The sequence below is a fragment of the Kryptolebias marmoratus genome, linkage group LG16, assembly GCF_001649575.2.
Source record: "Kryptolebias marmoratus isolate JLee-2015 linkage group LG16, ASM164957v2, whole genome shotgun sequence".
NCBI classification, from domain to species: Eukaryota; Metazoa; Chordata; class Actinopteri; order Cyprinodontiformes; family Rivulidae; genus Kryptolebias; species Kryptolebias marmoratus.
In genome coordinates, this window is record NC_051445.1 from 1,548,167 (window position 1) to 1,571,389 (window position 23,223).

Here is a 23,223-nt window from a genome sequence, read left to right on the forward strand (position 1 = left end):
CAAACAGAACTCAGGAGGGACTCTCCCGATTGTCTCCAGAAAGTCTTGTGACTTTCACAAGGTTCCAAACTTCCTTGCGTGAGTCACAGGGGCACCAACTATTCTCCCGACAGTCGCAGCTCAGTGAGACACCACCTTTAACTACATCCTGTGGAATTAAACCATTCCCCTAAATTACATTTTAACAAAAACATGTCTGATGCAGGGAAACCTTTGTCGGCTCACACCGACATACAGATATGCAACACAAACAATTATTGGTATGCCTCTATCCACACAACTTTGAAAGCACAAAAGTGACTTGACGTGATGCATTTTGTGACATTCCAACATGTTCAATAAAGTCGGCCAGGTCTCATTCACTTTTATTGTTTACAAAGTCACTTTAGCCTCAAAATAAATTCTGGTTTGCAAGGACAAACATCCTCCAGATTGACTGCGGGCTTCATTTTTTACCTCACAGGGCAGCGGCAGCCAGGTAACCGTCAGGTAAGTGTGCAACATCTGGAGCTTGGCCTCCAAGGAAAGAGCCACGCTGGGTGAAAACAAAACAGGTTCAGTAACAGAAGTCTTTCTGACATGGATTTTTGGTGCTAAAAGTTAAACTAATAATAGGGAACGACAGCTAATGACAGGAATATTTTAATGATATCAATGTCTGATTGATGCCAAACGGCAGGCCTGCTTATATGTGTAACTATGAAACACATTCCTAAAAAACAGACAAAATAAACTGTACTGTGGCTTTTCATGAGGTAATGTTTGTGTTGTCACAAATGCAGACTTCAAATACAACTAAAAACAATTTACAGGCTGCATATTAAAACCAGCTCCGAGCGTTCGAGTAAACAGAAAATGTTTTCCAAGTGTCCTGCTGTTGTGCAGAGGACTTTTAACTCGATGACCTTTACAAACAATGTTAACAGCCACTTGTGTTTGAACATCTCTGCCAACCATTTTATTCAAATAAGACATCCATTATCAGCAGCTGCAACAAATAAAGTGCAAGGGTTTTTTTTTCTCCTCATAGCTGCTATATTTAGTGCTTTCTCCTTTGGTTCATTCACACAAAGTATTTTGAGCTAATCTTATTGTCACTGGCAGTGAGTCTGGCTAATCTGGAATCAGGGATTAATGCCTGCACGCTGACACTAAAAGGACAGCTGCCTCCGACACATTCCTCACATTCACAAACACGTGACCCGTCTGGAAACGTCTGAAATAAAACGGTTTTACGTTTTATTCTACCTTGCCAGCATTACGTTATCCGTGTCATCCTTCCCCCATTCCCAGTCCTTCCCAGGATCCACGGCAAAGTGAAGAGGCAGCATTTTGTGCTCCGAGTCAGTGAGAGGAATCACAACTGCTGGTGAAGACGAGAAAAACATAAAAATAACAGGAGCAAAAACAACCATTTGTGTAAAGAATTTTAATTTATACTCTCCATTTTACTTTTAACTTGTTGGCTCTTTATTATGAAAGTTGAATTTAAAGGTTTTCCTACAAACGGATCATTTCTTTCATTGGTAGAGTGTTTGTATTACTGCATTAGGGGCAGGGATGTTTGGATATTTGGAGTCTAGTTAAAAGGAAAATCAAACTTTGGTTATGGATGAGCTCAGTTTTTCGAACACTGATCCATCAGACCAGTGAAAATGAAAGAAAGATTTCCGGCTAGCAGAATTAGCAGCAGCTAATTAAACTTAAACAACTCCAATCAGAGTCTACTCGACAATGCCAGAGGCTGATATAAAGTCTCACCTTGATCTTTGGAGCAGTCCTTCTGCTCCATGGAGACGAGGGCAGAGAAGTGTGCCTGATCGTATGCCAGGACCAGGGGGGAGCGATGGCACTTGGCAGCTGGCACTTCCAGCGGTAGGTAGATGCCTCCGAATGGAATGGGAGCAAAGGCTAGAGAAGAGCAATAAAGTACATTTTTATTTAAAAATAGGACATATGGACCTTCCTTGCAGGTAAAGGACATGGAGAGGGTTGATGTCAAAAATAGCTAAGGCAGGTTTTTTTGTCTTAAATAAACAATAAGACAACAAAGCTTAGGGTTATTTTACTTGTTTTTACTTTCCATCTTTAAGGCTAGACTACCTGGTTACTGAAGTTGTATCCTGTATATAAAACATGTAGTGAACGATCTGCAGTCATTTAGCTGTTTATCATGCCAGGTACTAACATTAAATCAACCTTCGATTCAGTCTAACCCAAAGACGCATCAAATACGAGTCTGCACGCACCCACAGGTTCTTAGTCAGGAAAACCCCTAAAATCCTGATGGGGACGTTAAACAGGCTGGATGTGGTGGATCATCAGGACCATCAGCGTTTTAACTCACACAGATGTTTTAGTTTCTTCATAAAGATGTTTCTGCAGCTTTTGGTAAAAAAAAATACATTTATGTGGAGGAACATTTGTTTCATTTTCAGAAACAAAAATGAGTCACTCACCATTTTGGAAAGGCTCATTATGATTTCTGACTGTTTTAAGTTCCTAGAAGGGTTCTGTTTACTTAAAACGCCACAAGCAAGTGACAAATAACCAACAAAAAACTGCGCCCTTTATCTGATTTGGTTTTAACACAGACACATCACTTAAATGCATTACATGTGGACCAGCGATGTGAAGCTTCTGGTGTATTCACCTTCTCCTCCTGAGTCCCTTAGCATGGTGTCAGCCACCACAACAATGGGCCTTCTGAGGACGTGAGCCAAGACGAAGACATGAAACTCCTCTAAACTCTCATAAACCGGCTCATCAGAGGATTCAGTCCTAAACACAGAAAGAACAAACTGTCGTTAAAAGGTTCTCACTGAAAAAGGTGAAAAAGGTTATCCTGAACGATGCAGTTTTAAAAAGATTACTCCAGTAGTTTTCCAGATATTGATGCGATTCTGGAATGCTGGTACACACTCAATGTAAACAAAGACATTGGTTGAACTGAACAACGTGGAAGCTTGAGTGATGTGACTGACCTACATTCGGCCGGCCGTAGTCTGTGTAGGTAATCAAAAATGGTGGAACCAGACAAGAATAGATTCTGGGAGAAGATGTTTCGGTGAAAAACTGAGTGAATCTGCTGCTAAACGCCAAAGAAAAGAGGAAGAATGAGGGAGATGACTAACCCTAACCCCCAAACAACAACATCGCTGATCTATTTTCAGACACTTTGGTTGTTTCCGCAGGTCGTTGGCATCCGTTCACAAATTTTTATGTGTACTTATAAACAGGAGCTGAACAAGATCATGAACAGTAGATTTTTGACATTTTGGAGTCAAATGAAACAGAAGGATCCTGATTACAACCTGTAACTGAAGTGGTTTTACACTTATAGTTTGTGTTTTTAATCCGGAAGACTTCTGCTCGACGCGGTGAATAAGAGAACGACTGCACGACGGCCGGCCACTCACATCTGAGTTGTTTGTTCATGGAAAAAAACCAGGCTGTGACTAAGTGTTGTGGGTTAACAGTCACTGCATTGTCGGAGCCAGACCTTACCCGTTGGTGCCGTTGGTGCTGTAGTGGATTCTTGGCTCGCTGGAGGCCAGCTTTAACAGTTCGTTCCACTCTTTCTGCCACTCCTCCTCCGTGTACACCAGCCCAGACTGAGGAGAAAAGGAAGGACACGCATGCAGCCATTTGCCATTTAGAGAGGCAGTGTCAAATGTCACAAAAGCATGCACTGACGTTGTAGCGTCTTACCACAAGGCTACAGGCTGACAATCAAGCCCAGAGTCTCTGCAAACTCTGTGCTGTTCACAAAGCAGCAGCACAGAAAATAAACTGTGTTATTTTATCTCCTGAAGTCACATAAGAAGGTTTCCCACTGCAGACATACTTCTCTGACTGTTCTGCTGGAACAGCCATGTGCTTAAGGCCACTTCAGGGCTGCTGGTTGAAGAATGCGTGAATATTAAACAGTTATTCGTGTGGCATCTCCCCTGTGGGCGTCTGCACGCCGTCTGCCACCAAATTACAAAAACATACTTACTGTGCTACAAAGCTTGCCTTCATGAGGACAAAATGCATTTTGTTCTATTAAAAAAAAAACAGCTTTTTGATTCGTGCTGCAGCACAGAACACACAACAGCTCCTCACTGTGACCAGGTCATAAAAATGATGTATTTATAGGCTGAATATAGATAGCAAAGTTCAATGTTACCAGTTCACTGGATAAGGCCATTAAAATACAAAGTGGAAAATAATTATTCACTATGAAAACATAAAATAAGACAAGAGATACAGTGTTTGTCCATCTAGACCAAACTGGGTTTCTATGGTCTCAAAACAACTCCAATCTTCAAATCTTTCATTCTGCATTACATTCTAATTTACATTTAATTCTGTTGTTATTTGCAAACATAAAGAGCAACAGTGGCAGTCAGATGTAGCACTTCTGGTGCATCCAGGTGTCACATCCTGCAGGAAATACATGTGAAACTAACAGTGGTGTAATGGTTTAAATAACTGTGTTTGCATGAACCCTGAAATCCAAAGACTGAAGCTGTAATCCACTCTGGTCTTAGCTGTTCACCAGCTCATCCTGTCAAACCTTAACTCCATTCCTCCAAACTGTTTCCATCTTTTACACAGAAACACGCTTTAAAATGGCCGAGCTGTCAGAAACATGAACAGAATAACACGTGCCGTTTGTGTCACTGACCTCTTTGTTCTGCTGGGTCTGCTGCCACCTCCACCTGCGCTTCAGCGCCTCCCTCTCCAAGCCGTGGTCCATCAGAGCGTACAGAGACTTCCGCAGCATCAGGTCGCGATCGTGGAAGCCCCACATCCCTGAAGCAGGAAACACAAACATGTACACCTGCACGTGGAAACGTTCAAAAATATGAAGGAATGGAGACAGACTGGTGGTTACAGCTTCATTTAGCAAATTTAATGAACTTAAAATCTTATATTTTGATGACAAAAGTTGAACTGAGTGCAGATTGATCTTTGGCCTTGTTCATTTTCTAAACAAGCTTACAGATAGTGAGAGAACGTGTGCTGCAACACTGCAATTAGTGCCTGAACCGACAAAGAAACTCTGCTAATGAACACTAATGGGGTGAGAAGAGTCGGAAACTCACCGAGCGAGGCGGCGTGGAGCAGACAGTTTCCATCTCCACTTGTTGCCAGCGGCAGCAGACTCTGACAGTTTGGAACAACTTTGGTCCACCAGTTCAGTCGCCCTGCAGGCAGACAGAAACAGAACCACTTTACGTCTTCAGAGTCACAATTCACACCATTGTTTTATTATTTCTTATTTATTTATTGCAAGCTAACAACTAACTTTGTGCTCTTTCAGAAACCAGTCAGCTCATTCAGGAGATGGCCAATAGGACTTGTTTTTTTGGTATTTGTAACTTTTATACTTTTATCATTATTTAACTTTCTTTATAAATATTTTCCCTGAAGAAATACACTCAATTCTTCAGTTCCTTCTAAAACTTGTTCTCTTTGAAATCTGCTGATCTGTTTGTCGTCTTTTAGATCATCTATGTTTAACATTTTGCTCCTTTTAACTTCTTAGCCAGTGTTCTGTTTTATTGTTTTTAGATGTAATAATTCAGTTTCATCTTCAGTAAATTTCAGTCACTGCCTTCTTGCACAAAATGTCATTTTTCTAGTTTATATTGAGATGCATTTCTATTGTTTTCCTTCAGCATTCTTTGATGAAAGAAGTAAAAAAATAAACATAGAGAAGAACTTCAGACTCCTAACAAGTCTGAGCAGTTTTTTTTAAAATCCCAAACCCAAACATTCCTCTGCCCACGCGCCGCTCGCTTCCAGCTCCACCCCGGAGTCCACCTGCCTCCCATGTTGGGCGTCTTACACAAACTGGACTCATTGTCTTCATTATTTATTAATATATCACCACATAATGTTATTAGGTACTAATAATGCTTCTATTGTGCAGAAAATGACTACGATTGCATATTGACCGTATATAAGGGAGGTGGAATAAACTATTATAAAGATGAGACCTCAAAGGGAATAAATTAGATTGATTAATTAACTTAAATTAGATTAGACCCTAACTATAGATATTTATGTTTGCAGTAGTCTGAAAAGCTGTGGGTTCACTAACATCTGGATTCAATATTGTTCAAATATTTAGCTTCTATAATGTAAAACATTTAACCATTAAACAAAGAGAGGTGTTGAGTCCATATTCTCTTTCCAGAACCGGCAGGTTTAAGGACACATATTAAGAAAAGGTGATTTACTCTCTTCTGTCAAACCCCAACCAGTCAGTAGTTATAATAATAATAATGATAGGTGGAAGTTAGTAACCAGCTGTGCTAACCAGCGTTCTCCAAAGCCACCATCATGGACTGCTCGATCAGGTCCCTCTCGATGAAGCTCCGGAAGTCGTCCCGGTACACCGTGAGGTCCGGCAGCTGGAACGTGCACAGCGGCGTGTCCAGGAGCGGCTCGTTGCTGCTCCCGCCCGTGCTCGAGACGTGAGAGCGGGCCAAGGAAACGATGGTCGAACTGGCGTGAGAGATGCCGCGGGACAGACGCTTCTCTGTGGCTGCTGGGAGACAGCGGAAAAAGATTGTTGTAGTTTTTAACAAACAAACCTTGAAAACATTTAGGAAGGAAACAAAGGATAACAGTCACTTTCATGAGAGTCAAAGCTTAATTAACCATTATTGTTGATTTAATGATTGTCAGGTTTAGCTATGTATGCCTAAATAAAGCTTCCATTTGAATGCACATGAAGTCCTCTCTCAGACCGCCGGCCTCACCTTGCACCACCTCGTCTTGGCGGTGGAGGATCGGCCGCCCGACCCTGGCCATCTCCTTCTCCGCAGGCTGATACGTCCTCTCTTGTGGGAACGAATACGTCAGGTTGCTGGCATGCACCTGTCGCAGCTGCTCAAAGTCACTGAGCGCAGCAGTAAAATCCCAGTTTTTCCCTACAGAGGCAGAAGAGACAGGAAATCCATCAGCCAGACTGACATGACAGCCTGAATTTGTTTTCTGTGTCAAGAAAATGACGCATTCTTACTGAGTTTAAATATTTACCACAAGGCAATGCAACTTGGTATCTCTTATCTTATGCAAAGGCCACCGGCACAATCCATCACTTGGGTAAATATCCCAGTTTGCTACTCCTGCTGCATTGCATTACAGCCCATATTTTTATCTGCAACTTGAACTGCTGTTAGGCAACAGAAGCCACATTAACTTCAGCTATAGACTGTCTCTGTTCTTTAGCCCAATTAACAGTAACAAGACAAAAGCATCCCCAGTTGTCAACTTTACATCCACATCCACTCATTCCTCCTCTGTGAGTTGTTAGAGGGATGGATTCAAAACAGAAAGGATAAATATGTTTAATGTTTACAAAATAATATAACAAGACTAAGCCTCAAACCCAACTGAACATCCAACAGAGCTCCAGATTTCACCTGGCAGCTCAGGTGTGCGTTTCTACGGCTGTTTTAATGGAACTCACCCTCCAGCAGATCTCTGGCCAATCCCGGTTCAGCACCAGTAGAACGGACAAAGTCGGACAGGACTGCGTCCATGTCCACGGTCATGTGATCATGAATTCACAAGGTGGCTGGCTGCATCCGGACAGAAAAAAACAAAGAAAAACAAAGAGAAACTCTGCTCTCCACAGCAGGACAGCAAGCGAGGAGGTGGAGCGGTCCTCTGGGAGCTACTTTACCAGCCACACCTGAAAAAAGAAGAAGGAAACAAAAACAAGGTAAACTTAAAAACGTGACCTCATCAGAAAATAAAACAATAACAGAAACGCTTCATAAGATATGACAGGAGCAACAGAGTGGACAGAAACACCCAAATCATCCTATTATTTTTATTTTTTATTTAAGCCTTCTGTGACCAGGCTGCCTTTGAGCGACACAGTTTGTTTGCAGCCTGCGAGTCGCCACAAACAAAACAAAAACATTGTCCAAACAGGCTGAATGTGATGATGAAAATGTCTAAAATCAACCTTAGCAAAAACACAAAAAGGGCCACGACTCAGTCATTACAAAAACACAAAAGTGAGCTGAGGTTTGGGCTGGTGGTAGCTGAGAGTCATCTTCAACAGAGACCCTGGTTTAAACCTTTGGTTGGTGGGTGAATACCATCATTAGCTTCATTAAAAACAAAAAGAACAATAAACTTTCCTCCAAAGGTTTTTGCTTTGTGTACTTACAGATTTAACAAATTAAATTTTCACCACATATTGTATAATAATTGTACAGGAAGCTGATATGATTCTAAAACTTTAGCTTCTGATCATCAAACACAGAATCACAATTATTGATTTAATTGTTTCTGTTCATTTCTTTGACTCTAACAAAATATGAGTCAGTAAAAACAGAATAAAAGCCAAATAAAGGAGAATAAAAATCGACATATGAATAAAAATGAGTTTGCTTCCAGGGGATGTGATGTGTAAAGCAGAGGACTGAAGGAAACATTTCATCAGCTTCACTTAATGAACCCTATCAACCTGATTTTTATTTAGTTTAACTGTGCTCCTTTAAATGAGTTATTAGGAACATCTATGAAACATGTCAGGAATGATGAAATAAATGCAACTAGATCATGAAAGGTCAACAAAAACCCATGCAGGTGAAAATTCATGCAGACTGAACTGTGCTGCAAACCTGATGGCTTCATGCTTGTTACTGTTACAAACATTGAACTTTGATGATAAATACATCTTAAAAGTAAATTTGTTTAAGCAGTGTGATAAGAGAAGAACAACAGTGTGCCTGATGGGCTCTTTTAAAATCAATCAGGTCGTTTCAGTCCTCGGGTTTCAGCGGCGGCTCAAAAGGGACTGGGGCTTGCATCAGCCGGCCGCTGAAATCAATGTGGAGACATTATCAAGGCTGGGAGAAAATGAGAGTCAGCATCAATGGGCTGTTGACACAGAGGATGCAGAGGGCAATCGATGCAACAGCCGGACAGAAGGCATGAGTCAGAAAGAGCCCCGAGTTAAAGGAGCTCCTGTGGGCGAAGAAGCCTAGCTTGGTAAAAATCTGTGTGTCCAGGTCGGCGGTATGATCTGTGATGCCAACCATACATTTAAACTTAAACATTTAGTTTACAGACAAATAAAACAGAGTTTGTGTTGAGAACGAGCACACAAAACTGAAGCTTAACATCTGTAAAACTGAGAGAGCTGGAGCCATTTTTGTGTTAATAAGTTGTAGATGTGTATCCAATGAGTTTCAGGAAAATCATGACATATTTTGCTAACAGACAAACCACTTCTAACACTTTTCAAAGCATCCGTTTGATGCAGTCAGAATATTTAATTGGAGGTAATGTAAGAATAAATGAAGTGTAAAGTCTTTGGAATGTCAGCTGCGATGAGCTGGTTTTAACTCTCTGTAAACACCTTTGAGTTCATTTCTCCATCTATCTCCCGTCCTGTGTTTGGATCGTTCCTACGACTCATCCACCTCCCAGTGTTCCCGGCTCATCTGTGACTCAGTGAAGCCTTTTCCACTGCATCTGATGAGTCACCAGTTTATTCTTCTTACACCTCTCCGCCATCCTTCTCGCTCACTTTTTCTTTATCTTTATTAAAAGCCTCGCAGCCGCAGACTTTCTGTGGATTTTTCTGCAGCGTTCTGTGTGAAGTCGGCCTCTCAGCAGCCTGAGCGGTTTCTTTGTTGAACCCTGAAGAATGTCTGTCTGTAAGTAACAGATAAAGTTAAGATAACATGGCTGCCTCAGTAATGACTGAATTTGTTTTGTGTAAGAATTTTCACTGAAACACGGTGCTAACTGTTGGTCAGTAGCCTTTTTGTTGTGCACTCTTTATTATGTGTAAAAGTATATAAATCAGTATTTATTTATTTAAAATAAGCTAAAGTCATTTAAGCTTCAAGATAATTGAACTGAGGGGCCTAAACAAAAACATAAAAGCTCTGTGTGCAAAAGTACAAAAAAAAATGTACGCAACAGATTGGTTTTAGTAAGAAATTGATTTTTTTCTATTAGTGAAAAAAGTAATTACTAATATTTTGGTGATTATTTAATCAAAACCCTTTTTCCTAACAGCTACTTTAATCTAAGAAACCCTGGTTGCAATTTTCTTAATCAGTTCTACTGAAAAAAAACTGCTTTAAATGAAAATCTGTGAGCTTTTAAAAACAGAGACAAGGAAAAGAACATTAATCTTCTCCCATACTGCTCCATTTAAAGTGGAATGTCTTCTGTCTGTGAAAGCCAGGTCGAACAAAGGTGTTCAAACCGAGAAGGAATCACGAGATAACCTCAGAAATGTTGGTTTTAATATTAACTGCTGATGTCAGTGAAAGATAACAACCTGCTGGCTTGTGGCTCGCTCGGTTTTCTTGCTACATTTAATTGTAGCTTCATCAAATTACACATTTGAGAAAGTAGAAAAGGCATGTAACCAAAATTAAGTACCAGTAATCCCCAAAACACAGAGATGAGGTCAAATACAGTCCGGCTGTCACTAACTTCCAGACGAGGAACAGATAATTAAAGTAGGTGGAGAGATGTGAGATCCAGAATAATTAAAGACAGGACTGAGGACGTCAGGTTGTACACATTTCCACATTTATCTTTTTTATTTCAAAAACTGGAACCTAAATTTTGTTACCAGCTTGTATTTAAAAAAAAAACAACAGATGTTAAAGTTTGTTCAGCGTTGGCAGCATGCGTAAGCATAAACAGACATCATCTTTCCTACAAAACAATGTTCTGCAACAAGAAAAACACTAACATTTACAATCCAAGTAATAATAAAACCAGTAACAAGACGCAGCTTTGACACGACTAATCAATACTCTGATGGCTCCATCAGAGCTCAGCCTTTTCCCTTAGCTCCCAACCTGCATCCAATAAAAGCTATTTATCATTTAAATATTAAGACAAACAGTTATTGGACCTACAGATCAGTGGTTCCTGCACCTTTTAACTTCTGACTCCGTAAATAAAGGGTAACCTTCCTTGGTTGAACTACACAAATGTTAAGAACATTAAGGGTTTAACGATGACAAACAGATCAAATTAGCTGACATTACACCACTTTTTTTAAAATTTATGACCATCGTTTTTATCTTTTGTAAAAATTTTAGTTAAAATATGCCAGTAGATGTTATTGTTGAACTTTATTTGATTCCTGGAGATGATCTCAAACCCAACTACTCGGTGTTTTGTGACCCACAGTGGTTCCCAAACACTAACTGTGGGAACCACTGCTACAGATTATGATTCCAAGCAGAGGGCAGAATATCAGTTGACAGATGAGTAAAAGTGAATTGTTGTAAACAGAAAATAAAAGCCTAACTGTAACTCTGAACCCATAACTGCAGCTGTTTCTGGGAGCCTTCTGTGACGCAGCTGGCGTGATGCTGTTTGACCCTATTAAACACTTACCTTCAAATCAAAAGGTCACTATGTGTCCATAAGGTACCGTTGGCATTACTCTTTAGAAACGTAAAGCCTTAATGGATTTGAGGGCATATTAGGGAATCTGAGCAACACGAGACAAACGCTCAGGAAACTGCATGGAACTGAGTTTGGATCTGAATCTGAATAAACTGAAATAATTTTATTGAAATTAATTGGACTGCAGGAAATTGGGCTGAAAATGAACTTTTTACTTTTTGTGTTGCAAACTGGAAATGGCTTTTATAGGCAGTATATAAATAATGTGAACTGGGAAAACTAAAACTGCACCAATCAGCTGTGGAGGTCCTTGGCCTGATTGGTCATGATCAACAATCAGTCAATAACTCTCAGAAATCTATAACACCTACACACATCCATGGCATGGATTACACTACATCTGCTTCACAGACCTGAACTCTTTGAAGCTTTTGAGTTAAAACAAAAGAGAGATTTCTGTATATTTGTGATGGTGACTTTCATTAACCAAATAACAAGATAGTACCTAACTTTGTTCAGGACAAGCCTCCCTCTGAGTTTAACCCTTTTGGCACAGCAGGAAGGTTTTAAAGCTCTTACAGAAACACAGTTTCTTCACCTGTCAGCCTTTATTAGGACAAGCAAGAGATCTCACAAATCTAAAATCTGTCTCCCTCCCCATTAAAGTTGGATTTGATGACAAAAACTATTTGAAATATCAGCCAGCAAAGACCCATTTTAAACATTCCTGACAGTGTGTGGATCACAGCCCTGCTGCCAACACGGACCAGTCAGTGATTCGTATCTGGGATGGCTGAGCTTTTGTCTGGCAGCAGGGCTTATGTAACAGGAGCTGCTGACAACACGTGGGTGCTGAGCCGAAGGGCCTGGATCACGGAGGGAGACGAGGAGGTCACCACGGCCTACTGCTTCGGCCTTTGGTGGGCTGGGAGGGTCGCTTCGCTGCGTGGCCTGAAGATAACGACTGTGTTGTTATCCTGAAGGTACCGCACGGACAGAAACCCGTTCATACTGACACCACACAAGACCACTGCTGAATAATAAAGGGGAAAAGCATCCAGAGAGTATTTTTGCAAACAAGTTGTGACAAAGACTTCCCTGTTTGGCTGTCTTTAAGCAGAACTTTATTTTTATTTGGAAACAATAAAAGGAAGACAGACACCTGACGTCTGACACCAGAAAACAGGCCGGTTAGCTTTCTGTTTATTATTGTTACTGCACCTCATCTCATCGTATCATTTTAGTGCAAGGCCCATGGATTTGGGCTTTAAAAATAAATTCTAACTTCATTCATACAAACAAACTTTAATGTTTATGTCTTAACTTGGTAACATTATCAAATTAAACTTTATTTCTCTCATCTTTGTCCATTCATTAAACAGGCTGTGACAGTTTTTTTAAACCTCAGTTTTTAAAACTCAAGAAGACCTCACATTAATAAATAACATCATCCTTTGAATAAAAACAAACTTAATGATTCCTTACTTATAAACACTGGAGGCATTTTTATTATTTTTAAAACTAAAAACTGAACTGTGAAGAGTCAGAACATTTTTATTGGGAAGTTTAACGCAACATTACAACAACGTAAACCAATTTTAGTTTAAGCTAAGGTGGTATAGTGTCTTAATATAAAGAATAAAACTAAAGCAAACAAAAACATTACCGTACATTTCCAGCTCCATAACTTTACATCATGAGCCATGCCTTCCTCTGCCCTATTATTATTATTATTGTTTTGTTTATAATAAGTCTGCCATGCTCATTAAACAGCTGCTGTTCTTCCTGTAGTACCAGATGCAAATGGAAAAAGAAAAAGGTCTCTGCAAGATGTAGAACAGATAACTAATAAAACCAGGATGTAAATAAATAAATGTGACACAAACAAACAAAAACCAAAAACCTGCTTCATGCAAAAAGTGACTTTTTCATTTAATGTTTTATAAGCAATCATTGTATAAGTTACTGAAGACTTAAACTACTATATTTTTCTACAAATCAATAAATACAGATCTGTGATGCAATAAAAGGGTCTGATTTTAAATAGGATTTGAAATATGCTGAAAAAGTCAGAATTTGTAGATGGCAAAAACTGATGAAGTAATTAAGGAGGGCCAACCGGCTCCATCCTGTGTGTGTCAGAGTTTATTATCTTTGAGAACACAGTGTTGTGTTGTTCACAGAACCTGCTCTTCCACATATCTTCACATGGTTTCCACCATTTAAAAACAAAGAGACGAGCTGTAACTTCACAGCAAAACAAGATTCACTACTTCATTAAGGTTTAAGTCACATCTGTAACTTTCCCTGTGATGAAAAACAAAAGCAGCTGAAGTCACAGACTGAACTTTAAACAATAACCTGACCTCTTTACATTTTGTGGTGAGACTTAACCAAATGAGAACAAATGAGGTATTTTTGCCTTTAATGGTCGGAACAGGATGAATGACCACTTCTATAAATGTGTTAATTCTATTTTAGTTCCATCACAAACCCTTCCTGTGATCTCAGCTAAGAGCAACACACCCTCTCCACCCTCCGCATTGCAAAAGCATATGAGTAATAAGATTAACAACATAAGAAAACATGGTACGGCAACGTGACAAGTGGGAGTTTTAACAAGAGTGATGAGAACGACCATGTTTGGTGCAGAAAGAAAAGAAAAACAAAAAACTTTCAGCCTTTAGATGAAACATTTAGTACCGCCAACCAGAGGAAGACCAATAAACTGGACCATGAAGATTACAGAAAATAACATCTAACTCGATAAGAAATGAGGACTGATGTCCTTTTAAAACCCTCGTTCTATGAAAACAACAAGTTTAATTCTTAAATAAGACATCATTGTAGGCGTTATGGTTAGACAATAAGGTAATTACAGTCACTCAACTGGTCCTGCCTTCATAAAAAAACAAAATAAACAAGAAACATCTGTAAAGTTGATCATAAATATAGTTGACATGCAGAGGAATAGATGAACCACCTGTTTATCACAATCTGGTGGAGCTGGATTTTAAAATCAGGTTCTAGACGCAGATCAGACAGACGTAAAAACAAACTATCTGCTTCTGATCTCACTAACGTCTCGACTTGTGACCTCTTTGTGCAGAGTTATAAAATACAAAACCAAGTTTGAATCAAAGTGCAGATAAGGTGTAGGAAAAAATTCCATAAACTCCTATTTAGGAATATAAGTAGCATGATTGAGCTGCCAATTAAATGAACCTAAGAAACTAATCTTCAGTAACTGTGAGAACATCTATCCACCTTATTTCTAGAACCCATCATGTCTGCTCCTTACAGTCAAAAAATAAACAGGATTATTAGCTGGTAGGGCAGGACCTCACTGGCTGTTGGAGACTAGTTGGTCACTCAACGTTGTGAGAAAAAAGGCAAATTCTCTGTTGTGGTCTGAATGAATTCAGAGCGTTTGAGACCAAGTGTGGCCATGATTGGAGGGGCCCATTTTTGAAAATCCTGGCCTGTTTTCATGTGCACAGCTTGCAAAACTGCATACTAGTCCATGCACATTATTTGTTGCTACTGGGGTACACTTTTGGAATGAAGATGGGCAGATTTGGACCAGTTTTTAAATAATTATTGTTTATTAGCATGGTTTTTAGACCTGGACATTCAGGCTGTAGCCTCAGATGTTTTCTGTCATAAGAAGAGCTCCTGTGCAGATGCCACAGAACGAGTGCTACAAATTATACAAAAACTAAACTGAGAAGAGTCTGAGATGACAATCTGTTATGAATTTTAGGGAAAATCTGTTGCACAAATTTAATCAACAGGGCTGTGAGCCTCTGCAACTCATGCAAGGAAACTGAGAACATTTTGAGACATTTTTGAGACTCAGCCCAGTGAGGTACGGTTTTACTCCTCAAATGAGACATTTAATCAGATCTGTCTCTCCAACAACTGATGACTGGGACCTCCCAAACTGTAGCCTGGGATACATTAAAGTGGCAGAGTAATGAATCACAAAAACAAGCAGGGCTTGGGTAAGTGTTCCTGAAAAACACAAACGCTGTTGTTTGGAAATGCTTCATAAGGACGGTGAGTCTGCCGTTAATAACCAACCAAAGCAAAACATCTGACGGAAACAGGGAGAGGACGATGAATAAAGGTGTAGTGAGATGGCCGTCTGTCTGTGGAGTAATCTGTAATCTCATTAACTGACTGAGCCCCGTCAGCCCACAGTGACTCATTACATAACATAAGAGCTGCAGCTGGAAGACAGAGTGATCGATGGCTGGCAGAGGAGCCGAGAAACACCAAGACTTCCCCAAAGTTTCTCTGCGACGAATGCAACGTGTTCAGGAAAGAATATATCCAACAGGATGGGCTGCTATAGATGGTTAAACACACAAAGATAACCGGGTTCACTGATAAGACAGCGCAGCGCCTATCTGGGACCCCTTCCAGCTGTAGATAAAACATTCAGAACCAAATAATGAGAGGACAAAATAAGTTCAGTCAAATGTGATACACTTCCAATGCTGTTTTTACTGATTATGGCTGCTTTTTACAACTGATAAATACACTTAAACAAGCTTCATAGGAAAAAAATGCAGACTGAAAAAAAGAAAAGAGATTTTACCTAATTGTGTCATCTTTCGCCTTCAGTTCAAAGAGTGTATACGCTGTAGAAATAGGAAGAGTGTAGGCACATCACTTTCCCAAATGTTGCATAATGCAGAAGCATAGCATAACCACTGCACAGCAGAAATCCTCCCGGCTGATGTGAAGATGGTGCAGAGGTCTGCTTCACTTCCACTTTCATTTAAAAATACAAATATACACACACAGCGCTTTGAACTAACAAATTCACCATTAAAAAGCAACAGATTCATAATAATAGGAAATATGCAACACCCAAATTATAACTCTACGCAGCTGCCATACCAAACCTCCAGAGTAATGGGTAGGAAAAAACGAGAAGGGACCCGGGGTTTTAGTTGTAATTGGTTTACCTCACAAAATCAATACAGTAAATTGAACTGCAACCATTTCCCCGGAAAAGGAAATACACTAGTAAACTGGTCATTGGACAGAAATCAATAAAGCCCACTGAACTGCAGCTAAACGAGCATCTATAAACCTATTAGTGACATTTGAATGACAAAAACAAATGGACTGGTTTCTGTCTTCTTCTTAGATAAGGTCATTGACAGTTTTCTCACAGCTCCACTCAGGTGTCAACAAAAGCAATGTCTGCAAAATTTGAACAAGGTACATGAGATCAGCAGAAATGACACTTTTTAGCCCTGATGAGGGTTCAGCCACCGGCTGTGGGCGTCTGTGTATGATGCGTAAAACAACACCACAGCTGATGTCAGAGATTCCACGCCATGCCTCCCGTCTCTGAGGCCACGCCACTGGAGCTGGTCCAGTCCGAACGCCGCTCAGTCATTGAACAAAAATCTCCTCCTCCGGCTCTCTAACCTGTTTGATGGCTTGGAAAAAGACAAACCTGATCTGTGTGAACTACTTCCCCTCCCTCCCCCTTTTCTTTCTACATGAGAGGCAAAAGGCAAAGTGAGGTGAAGAAAACAAGATTCTGTAACTTCAGTGGTATTTCTTTGGATTAAACCTGTGGTATGCCTTATGACTCAATCGGGAACAATCACACTCCGGCAACATAAGCTCTTTTCCTAAAACCTCACACATGCCTGCTGAGAACAAAACACAAATAAAAAGAATAAAAGAATTGTTTTCAAAACAACTGCACTGTCATACTAAACTGTGCCAAGTCTGTGGTTGGTAAACTGACCTGGAACTTAGGAAACCAAAGTGCTTTTATGGATTTAATTGTCTAAAAAGCTGCTTGGCTTCATTACTTTTAGCTAATATACATTTCAGACTATCTATACGCACATTTGTACCAAAAGCATTAAAAATCTAACCACTGTGGGGCATTTCTTGGAACTGCTAAAATCCTAAATCTTCTATGAGAATTTCCACTGAGGTCTAAGATAAAGAGTGGATCAGGACAATGAAGCCCAGAAAAGTAAAAACATCTCACATTGTTTGAACGTCAAAGCTGCATTCATCAAACGGCCTACAGAGCACTTTAACCAGCAGCTATTTGCACCTATGAATACAACTACTGTTCAGTAATTAAAAACTATCATGTTGTCATTAAACGCCTTCATCTCACCATCATCATCACTTGTTTCTTCCACAGCAGACTCACCAAGAGGATAAACCAGAATGAGAGCTCCAACTACAGTTCCTGTCAAAATATCTATAAAATATAAAGCTGATAAAATACACATGAGCAGTGTGGCGTTTCTTTGGATTTGTACCTTAGAGCAAAACTGCTGGGAATTTATCCATTTTTTTCCTGACCATTCTCTTTGCAGAGTTCATTCTTTCCACTGCAGCCTGACTGGCAGAAATTTTTGTAGATTATTATCAATCAATCAATAATTTTCTGTATAGAACATTTCATGCACACTTTATCTTGCCAAGATTAACAAAAATACAGTTTAGAAAAACCTAAAACTACAGATAATATATCAAAATAATTCACAAGTGCCAATACTAGATACACAGACAGAGATGAATCACTTGATGGTGCAAATACCAAAAGATTTTAATTGTTTTTACAGATGTGACAAAACTTTGATGAACAAGTGAAATAAGAAAAAGATTCCCCATGAGAGAGGTTTTAGAAACGGTTCTGATGACCCAAATTGAGCTCATGTGATGGACACTCAGTTCTGGAGAACCTGGAAGACGTGGGAACGCTTCACTGCGACTTCTTTAGGCCCAACGTCCTGATATTCACTGGAGCAAAGTAAGAAGAGCTAAATCCAGCCTGCTGAAACCGGCAGCGTTAGCTTCAGAGCCTGAGAGCTGATGTCATCGTGTAGCAGAGCATGCAGCAGAGACGTTCCCCAAAGCACAGCCTGCCACAGCATGAAACAGCAAAATCACACTTTAAAGGAAAAAAGGGAGCCTCGTCCCTTCCTCTCCACATGAACACAGCAGCGAACACACTTTGGTTCTGAAAAAATGAATTAAACTAATCGTGTTTTCCTCTTCACGAGGATGTGCACCGTCTGGAAGCAGCTGCTATAATTCAGATAAGCTTCGTTGATTTTTTATGATTTGGAGAAAAGCCTGCACCCACACGATTCACTGATCAATCAAGAAAATAATGGAACGATTAATTAAGTAAACTTACTCATTTTAGTCCTAAATACATTTATGTGTAGTCTTTAAGATGTCATTTTGTTTCCTTATAGGCAGTATTTGTAATTTAGTCGACCACCCGGCTCTGGCTGTTGTAAATGTCCACTGAGCTGTCCTCAAAGGTTCCTAATCTGTGCCCGGGGCACATCACTGCCGTCCAAGCCAGTAATCACCACTCAAGGAGCGCTAATTAACAGCCACATGAAGCAGACTGCCATGGAGAGGCCTTCGAGGGATCACAAGTGGCATTCCCACGTTCAACACAAAAACCTCATCACTCTGAACAGACTGCCAGTCAGCGCATTTACATGACGCTTAAAGAAATACCTTAGATTCTTGGTGTTGTTTGACCAAAACAGAAACATCTTTCGATCTGCTTTAAACTAACACACAAATAATGAGGCTAGGAGTCAAATTATTCACGCATGAATGAATTCAGGCGGACCGGAGCTGGTCTGAGCACTCTGAGCGTGCACCACAGATCCTCACCACTGGCTTTTTACAGGAAGCTGACAACCACACAGCCTTCCAGAATCTACGGAGATGTAAAGATGTCCGAATTTAGACCGAGTTCACATCAGTAACAACTAAACTAAGAAAGCCTCCATACTGACAAGCTGAAAGGAGGAATATCTGTGTGTTGTTGCAGAGTCTGACATTCTTTCATCAATGAATCAGTCCTCCTCCCCAGCCTGTATTAGAGAAAGGAGTCTCATTAAATAAACTTTAGCCTGATTTAACCTTCAGTTAAAACAGCAGAATATGTGATGAAGGCACTTTATCTTAGCTGAAGCTAATCTGTCATCAGTGCACTGTTAGAAACTTTAAATCTCAGTATTGTTCTGCATCTAAAGACCAGCAGCACAGACATAAAAGGACAACTGGAGGAGCGGCAGGAGTCGGTTTGAGTTTTCCGGACAGCTGCCAAGCTAAACTCCAGACTCTGTGGGTGAGAAGTCCTCGTTCGGCCTCCAAAATTGATTTTCAGTGAAGGAAGAGAAGCCTCAAAAAACAAATCCACCTGAACAATGCCGACCTAATTATCAGCATGTGGTCGGGAAATTCCACGTTAAAAAAATAACCAAATATGAGCCCTGACGTCAGAAAAAAAAAAGATTTATATAATTCTATTTCATTCCATTAAAGCAACATGTGTGCACTGTTTTATCATTTTATGATTGTATTATCACATCATTTCTAAAAAGTTGCACTGCCAATTATTTTTTCTAAAAGGTCAAGCAGCATCTTTTTGCCCTCACATTCACAACAGAAAGAAATATCAGAAATTAAAAAACCGAAAGAAGAGCCTGTCACACTGACATTATTAAACCAAAATGTTCCCAACGATGACTCAGAGCTTTTCTTAGATAAAACCTTTCATTGACAGCATTTAATGTCACAGGGTTACTGATGATGCCAAAATATCGCTTCTGCTTACTATATAAATATTGTTCCTATTATTACATAAGTCACATTTAAAAGGCAAGTGATGACTACTGCTTTAATCTGCATAGAAAGCCTTAAGGAACACAAGACATTTCTTGCACACAAGCATGATCTCTGCTGTGGCTGGATGTGTTTCACTCCTACAACCCAAGAGGTGGCCAACAAGGAGAAGAGTCGGCTTTAAAACAATGACTCTATGAATGTATACAGTTTGGACAGGAGTAATTCTATTATTCAAGGTCCACTCCTGCTAAATCAGCCTGAATGGGAGTCCAACCTGCTGCATGTGAGCACCAGCCTCCGCAGGCGAGCAGCACTAATGCTCATGTGAATCCCAATGTGCTGCCGGGCCGGGCCGGGCCGGGCACACGGACAGGCGACCTTACGTCACTCGCTGTCTGATGTCATCATGGGTAACAGGCTCATCATTAGGCCATGTGTGGGATTACTCCTGCTGTCCTGCTTTTAGCGGGGCAGGGCTGAAGATGACGATGAACAGGAAGCTGCACAGGCTGAAGTGGTTACCCTAACCTGTACTTTGAAATAAATATTACCCACAAGATGATGACTGGGTTGAATTAGAGGTTTAATTCATCCTAAGAGACATTCTAACCCGTCACTGAGGCTTCCTTAGTTTTTACTGTTGCTGTTCTTGTTTTGTGAAGATTATTCTTTAGAATAGTTACTAGTTAGTCAAATAGCTTTGTCAGACGCTGAAGAAAACTTCCAAACTTACGCTAAAATGATGATATTACCGGTCAGAACAGAACACAGACCGGTTCCGTATCACTAACATGATGTGATCCTTTCCCCCCAGCCTATCTGAACAGTTCAGGAAGATAAGACGGGTCACTCTCAGTTTCGTGCCTCCCTTCCGGTCCGCTCATGACCCACCCCGTTTCCAGCTTTCACGCCCACCGACAGCTCCGACAGAACTCTGCAGTAATTAATGTGAACGGGTTTTAAACAAAAACGGACAACAAAGCATGGACTGACTTCTGCGGCGTGTTTGTTTGTGCTCAGGAACAAGCGTTTGACTCCTTTTATAACCTGACTGAAAGTTAATAATGCTCATCTCAGAGTTTGACACAAATTTAATCGTGATCTGACTGTTGACTGTTTTATTGCTCAGCCCTTATGGCAAATTCGATCAATATCAATTTTACATTCTGTGCTGCGTAAAGGGAAGGAAAAGGTGAACTGCAGAGCGTAACTGATACAGAAAGATCTTATTACCACATCTTGGGTTTTAGGAGTGGCAACTCCTGCTGTACTGAATTATTGGTGCTCAGTATAGATCATAAGGGTAGGATACGTGTTTTTACCTTTTGCTTTCAGCTTTACTGCTGTTTAGGAATGGGCCGATTCCCAGTTTCACGGTACACCATGGTGTTAAAAGGTCACACTGTCAAAACCACTAAATATTCCCGTCATACTGTTCCTACGGTTTAAACACCTTTGAATAAGATGAGGAAACAAAAAGGGTTTTTGGGGTTTTGTTTTGTTTAAAAACAGGCTGTTGACCCTGGTGTTTTAGCTGACATTATATTAAATTACATTTATCCTCTCTTAAATATCATCATAAATAAAAATGTTATAAATAAAACAGCTGATCTTAATTTTAAACAGTCAACATGTTGACTTATGCTCCATAAATCTGCTTATTTATCTGTGCAATAAATTTAAAATAACTATAAATAAATATATTATTATCTAGTATACTTAGAAAATAATCATTATTAAGCAACTATTAATTAGGCAGCAAAGGCAGAACTAATAGCATTTTGGTTGTAAATAAAAGCAAACAAAAGATGTGATGGATTTTTACATTTTTGCTTTAATTCTGTGGAGATGGTGTTTTGTTAATAACCGTCTCCTACCAGCCCCGGTCTCTGCTGAATGACAGCTGAGTCAGTCTGCTTCTGTACTGATATTATTTACAGACCCGCATCATTCAGTGCAGATGTAATACCTGCACCTGTTCACAAGTAATCAGCAGCTGGCATCCAGGTAAACACTTTGGGTCCAAGTTTGTCCAGGATGACACCAACCACCCTGGACACGGGCTGGGTGCTGCGTCACAATGCTGGCAGGAAACCAGCTCCACAACAGAGAGCAGGGTTTAAAAAAAAAGGTTTAAAAATTTCTGTACACAGAGAGCCCTCTGAAATAAGACACACTGATCTCCTGCTCACTCTGTGTGAATACTTCAGGTACTTTCCTCTTGTTTGACATTTGCAGGTTAGTGCAAAGTTGCAACTTTGTTTTGTTTTTTGACATTTCTGAAATCTGATGTAAAAAGCAGGTTTTAGGGAAAGCTCACGCCTGTTCAGACTGCACCTTAAGGAGAAGACGTAAACTTGTCATAAAGTCTTGTTTGTGTCCTACTAACCTGAAGAAGCACTCGTCCGTTTACTTATTAATCTCACCGTGCTTTAGAGACCCTAAGGGAATAGTTCGATGGCCAAATGGGCTTGGCTGGGTAAGTGACATTGGATCCATGACACAAACACAGAGTGGGCAGCTGTTTGGAGAACCCAGTGAGACACACAGTTAAATTTTCATACCCTGTGTGTTGCAGAAGCAGCATGGTTACAGTAGTTTCCCACAACAACCAAAAAGATCTAGAGCAAAGATGCACGAGTTCAAAATGCAGTTAGAAAAGTAGTTTTAATGGGCAGGGATTGTACATGACTTCTTCTGTGTACAAGTATTTCCCAGCAGGAGGACTAGCTACCGATGTCAATAAACAGTTCAAATGGGGCCTTGCAATGACAAGCCTTTAATGCAGGCGTTAAAGCCGTTTCTGATATGAGCGCTGCGTATTTTTGTTTCCATTTTTATCAAATTTCCTGCACCGTTTTCAGTTATGGTTGTTGGGACTGTTCGCAGCCGATTTGAATTCAGGTGGAGATTTCTGTCCGATCTGCACATTTGCATCAGGAGCCACAAACTTAAACGGCTCATAAAAACACAACTGTAACAGCTCACTGAACAAATGGGATAAACTACAACATTTAGTTTTGTTCTGTGCCACTGGAAACAGGTTGGGTGGGATTATCTACAGCATCAGTACAACAACATGAGTTTTCACTGGCAAAGAACTGTAAAAACAGCAGGACTTTTTTCTCAAAGCTGATTTTGTATTAACAGCTTTTGTTTTCATTT

At 40.2% G+C, this 23,223-nt stretch overlaps 1 protein-coding gene across 4 annotated transcripts in view; it reads right to left on the reverse strand.

The window, feature by feature from the left end:
- otud7b (OTU deubiquitinase 7B) overlaps positions 1-23,223 on the reverse strand; it is a 30,919-nt gene that overhangs the window by 5,681 nt on the left and 2,015 nt on the right. Inside the window, exons 2-11 of one of the 4 annotated variants that reach the window (XM_017433337.3) lie at positions 7,472-7,696; positions 6,759-6,929; positions 6,314-6,541; positions 5,094-5,195; positions 4,673-4,800; positions 3,508-3,614; positions 2,654-2,781; positions 1,762-1,911; positions 1,249-1,366; positions 457-535 (exon numbers count right to left, since the gene is read on the reverse strand). In XM_017433337.3, coding sequence (XP_017288826.1) covers positions 457-535; positions 1,249-1,366; positions 1,762-1,911; positions 2,654-2,781; positions 3,508-3,614; positions 4,673-4,800; positions 5,094-5,195; positions 6,314-6,541; positions 6,759-6,929; positions 7,472-7,556 — 1,296 coding nt within the window. In that variant the 5' untranslated portion in view covers positions 7,557-7,696. Of the gene's footprint in view, positions 1-456; positions 536-1,248; positions 1,367-1,761; positions 1,912-2,653; positions 2,782-3,507; positions 3,615-4,672; positions 4,801-5,093; positions 5,196-6,313; positions 6,545-6,758; positions 6,930-7,471; positions 7,697-23,223 lie in introns of all 4 variants that reach the window. The other 3 variants (XM_017433335.3, XM_017433338.3, XM_017433336.3) reach the window with 3 other exon arrangements.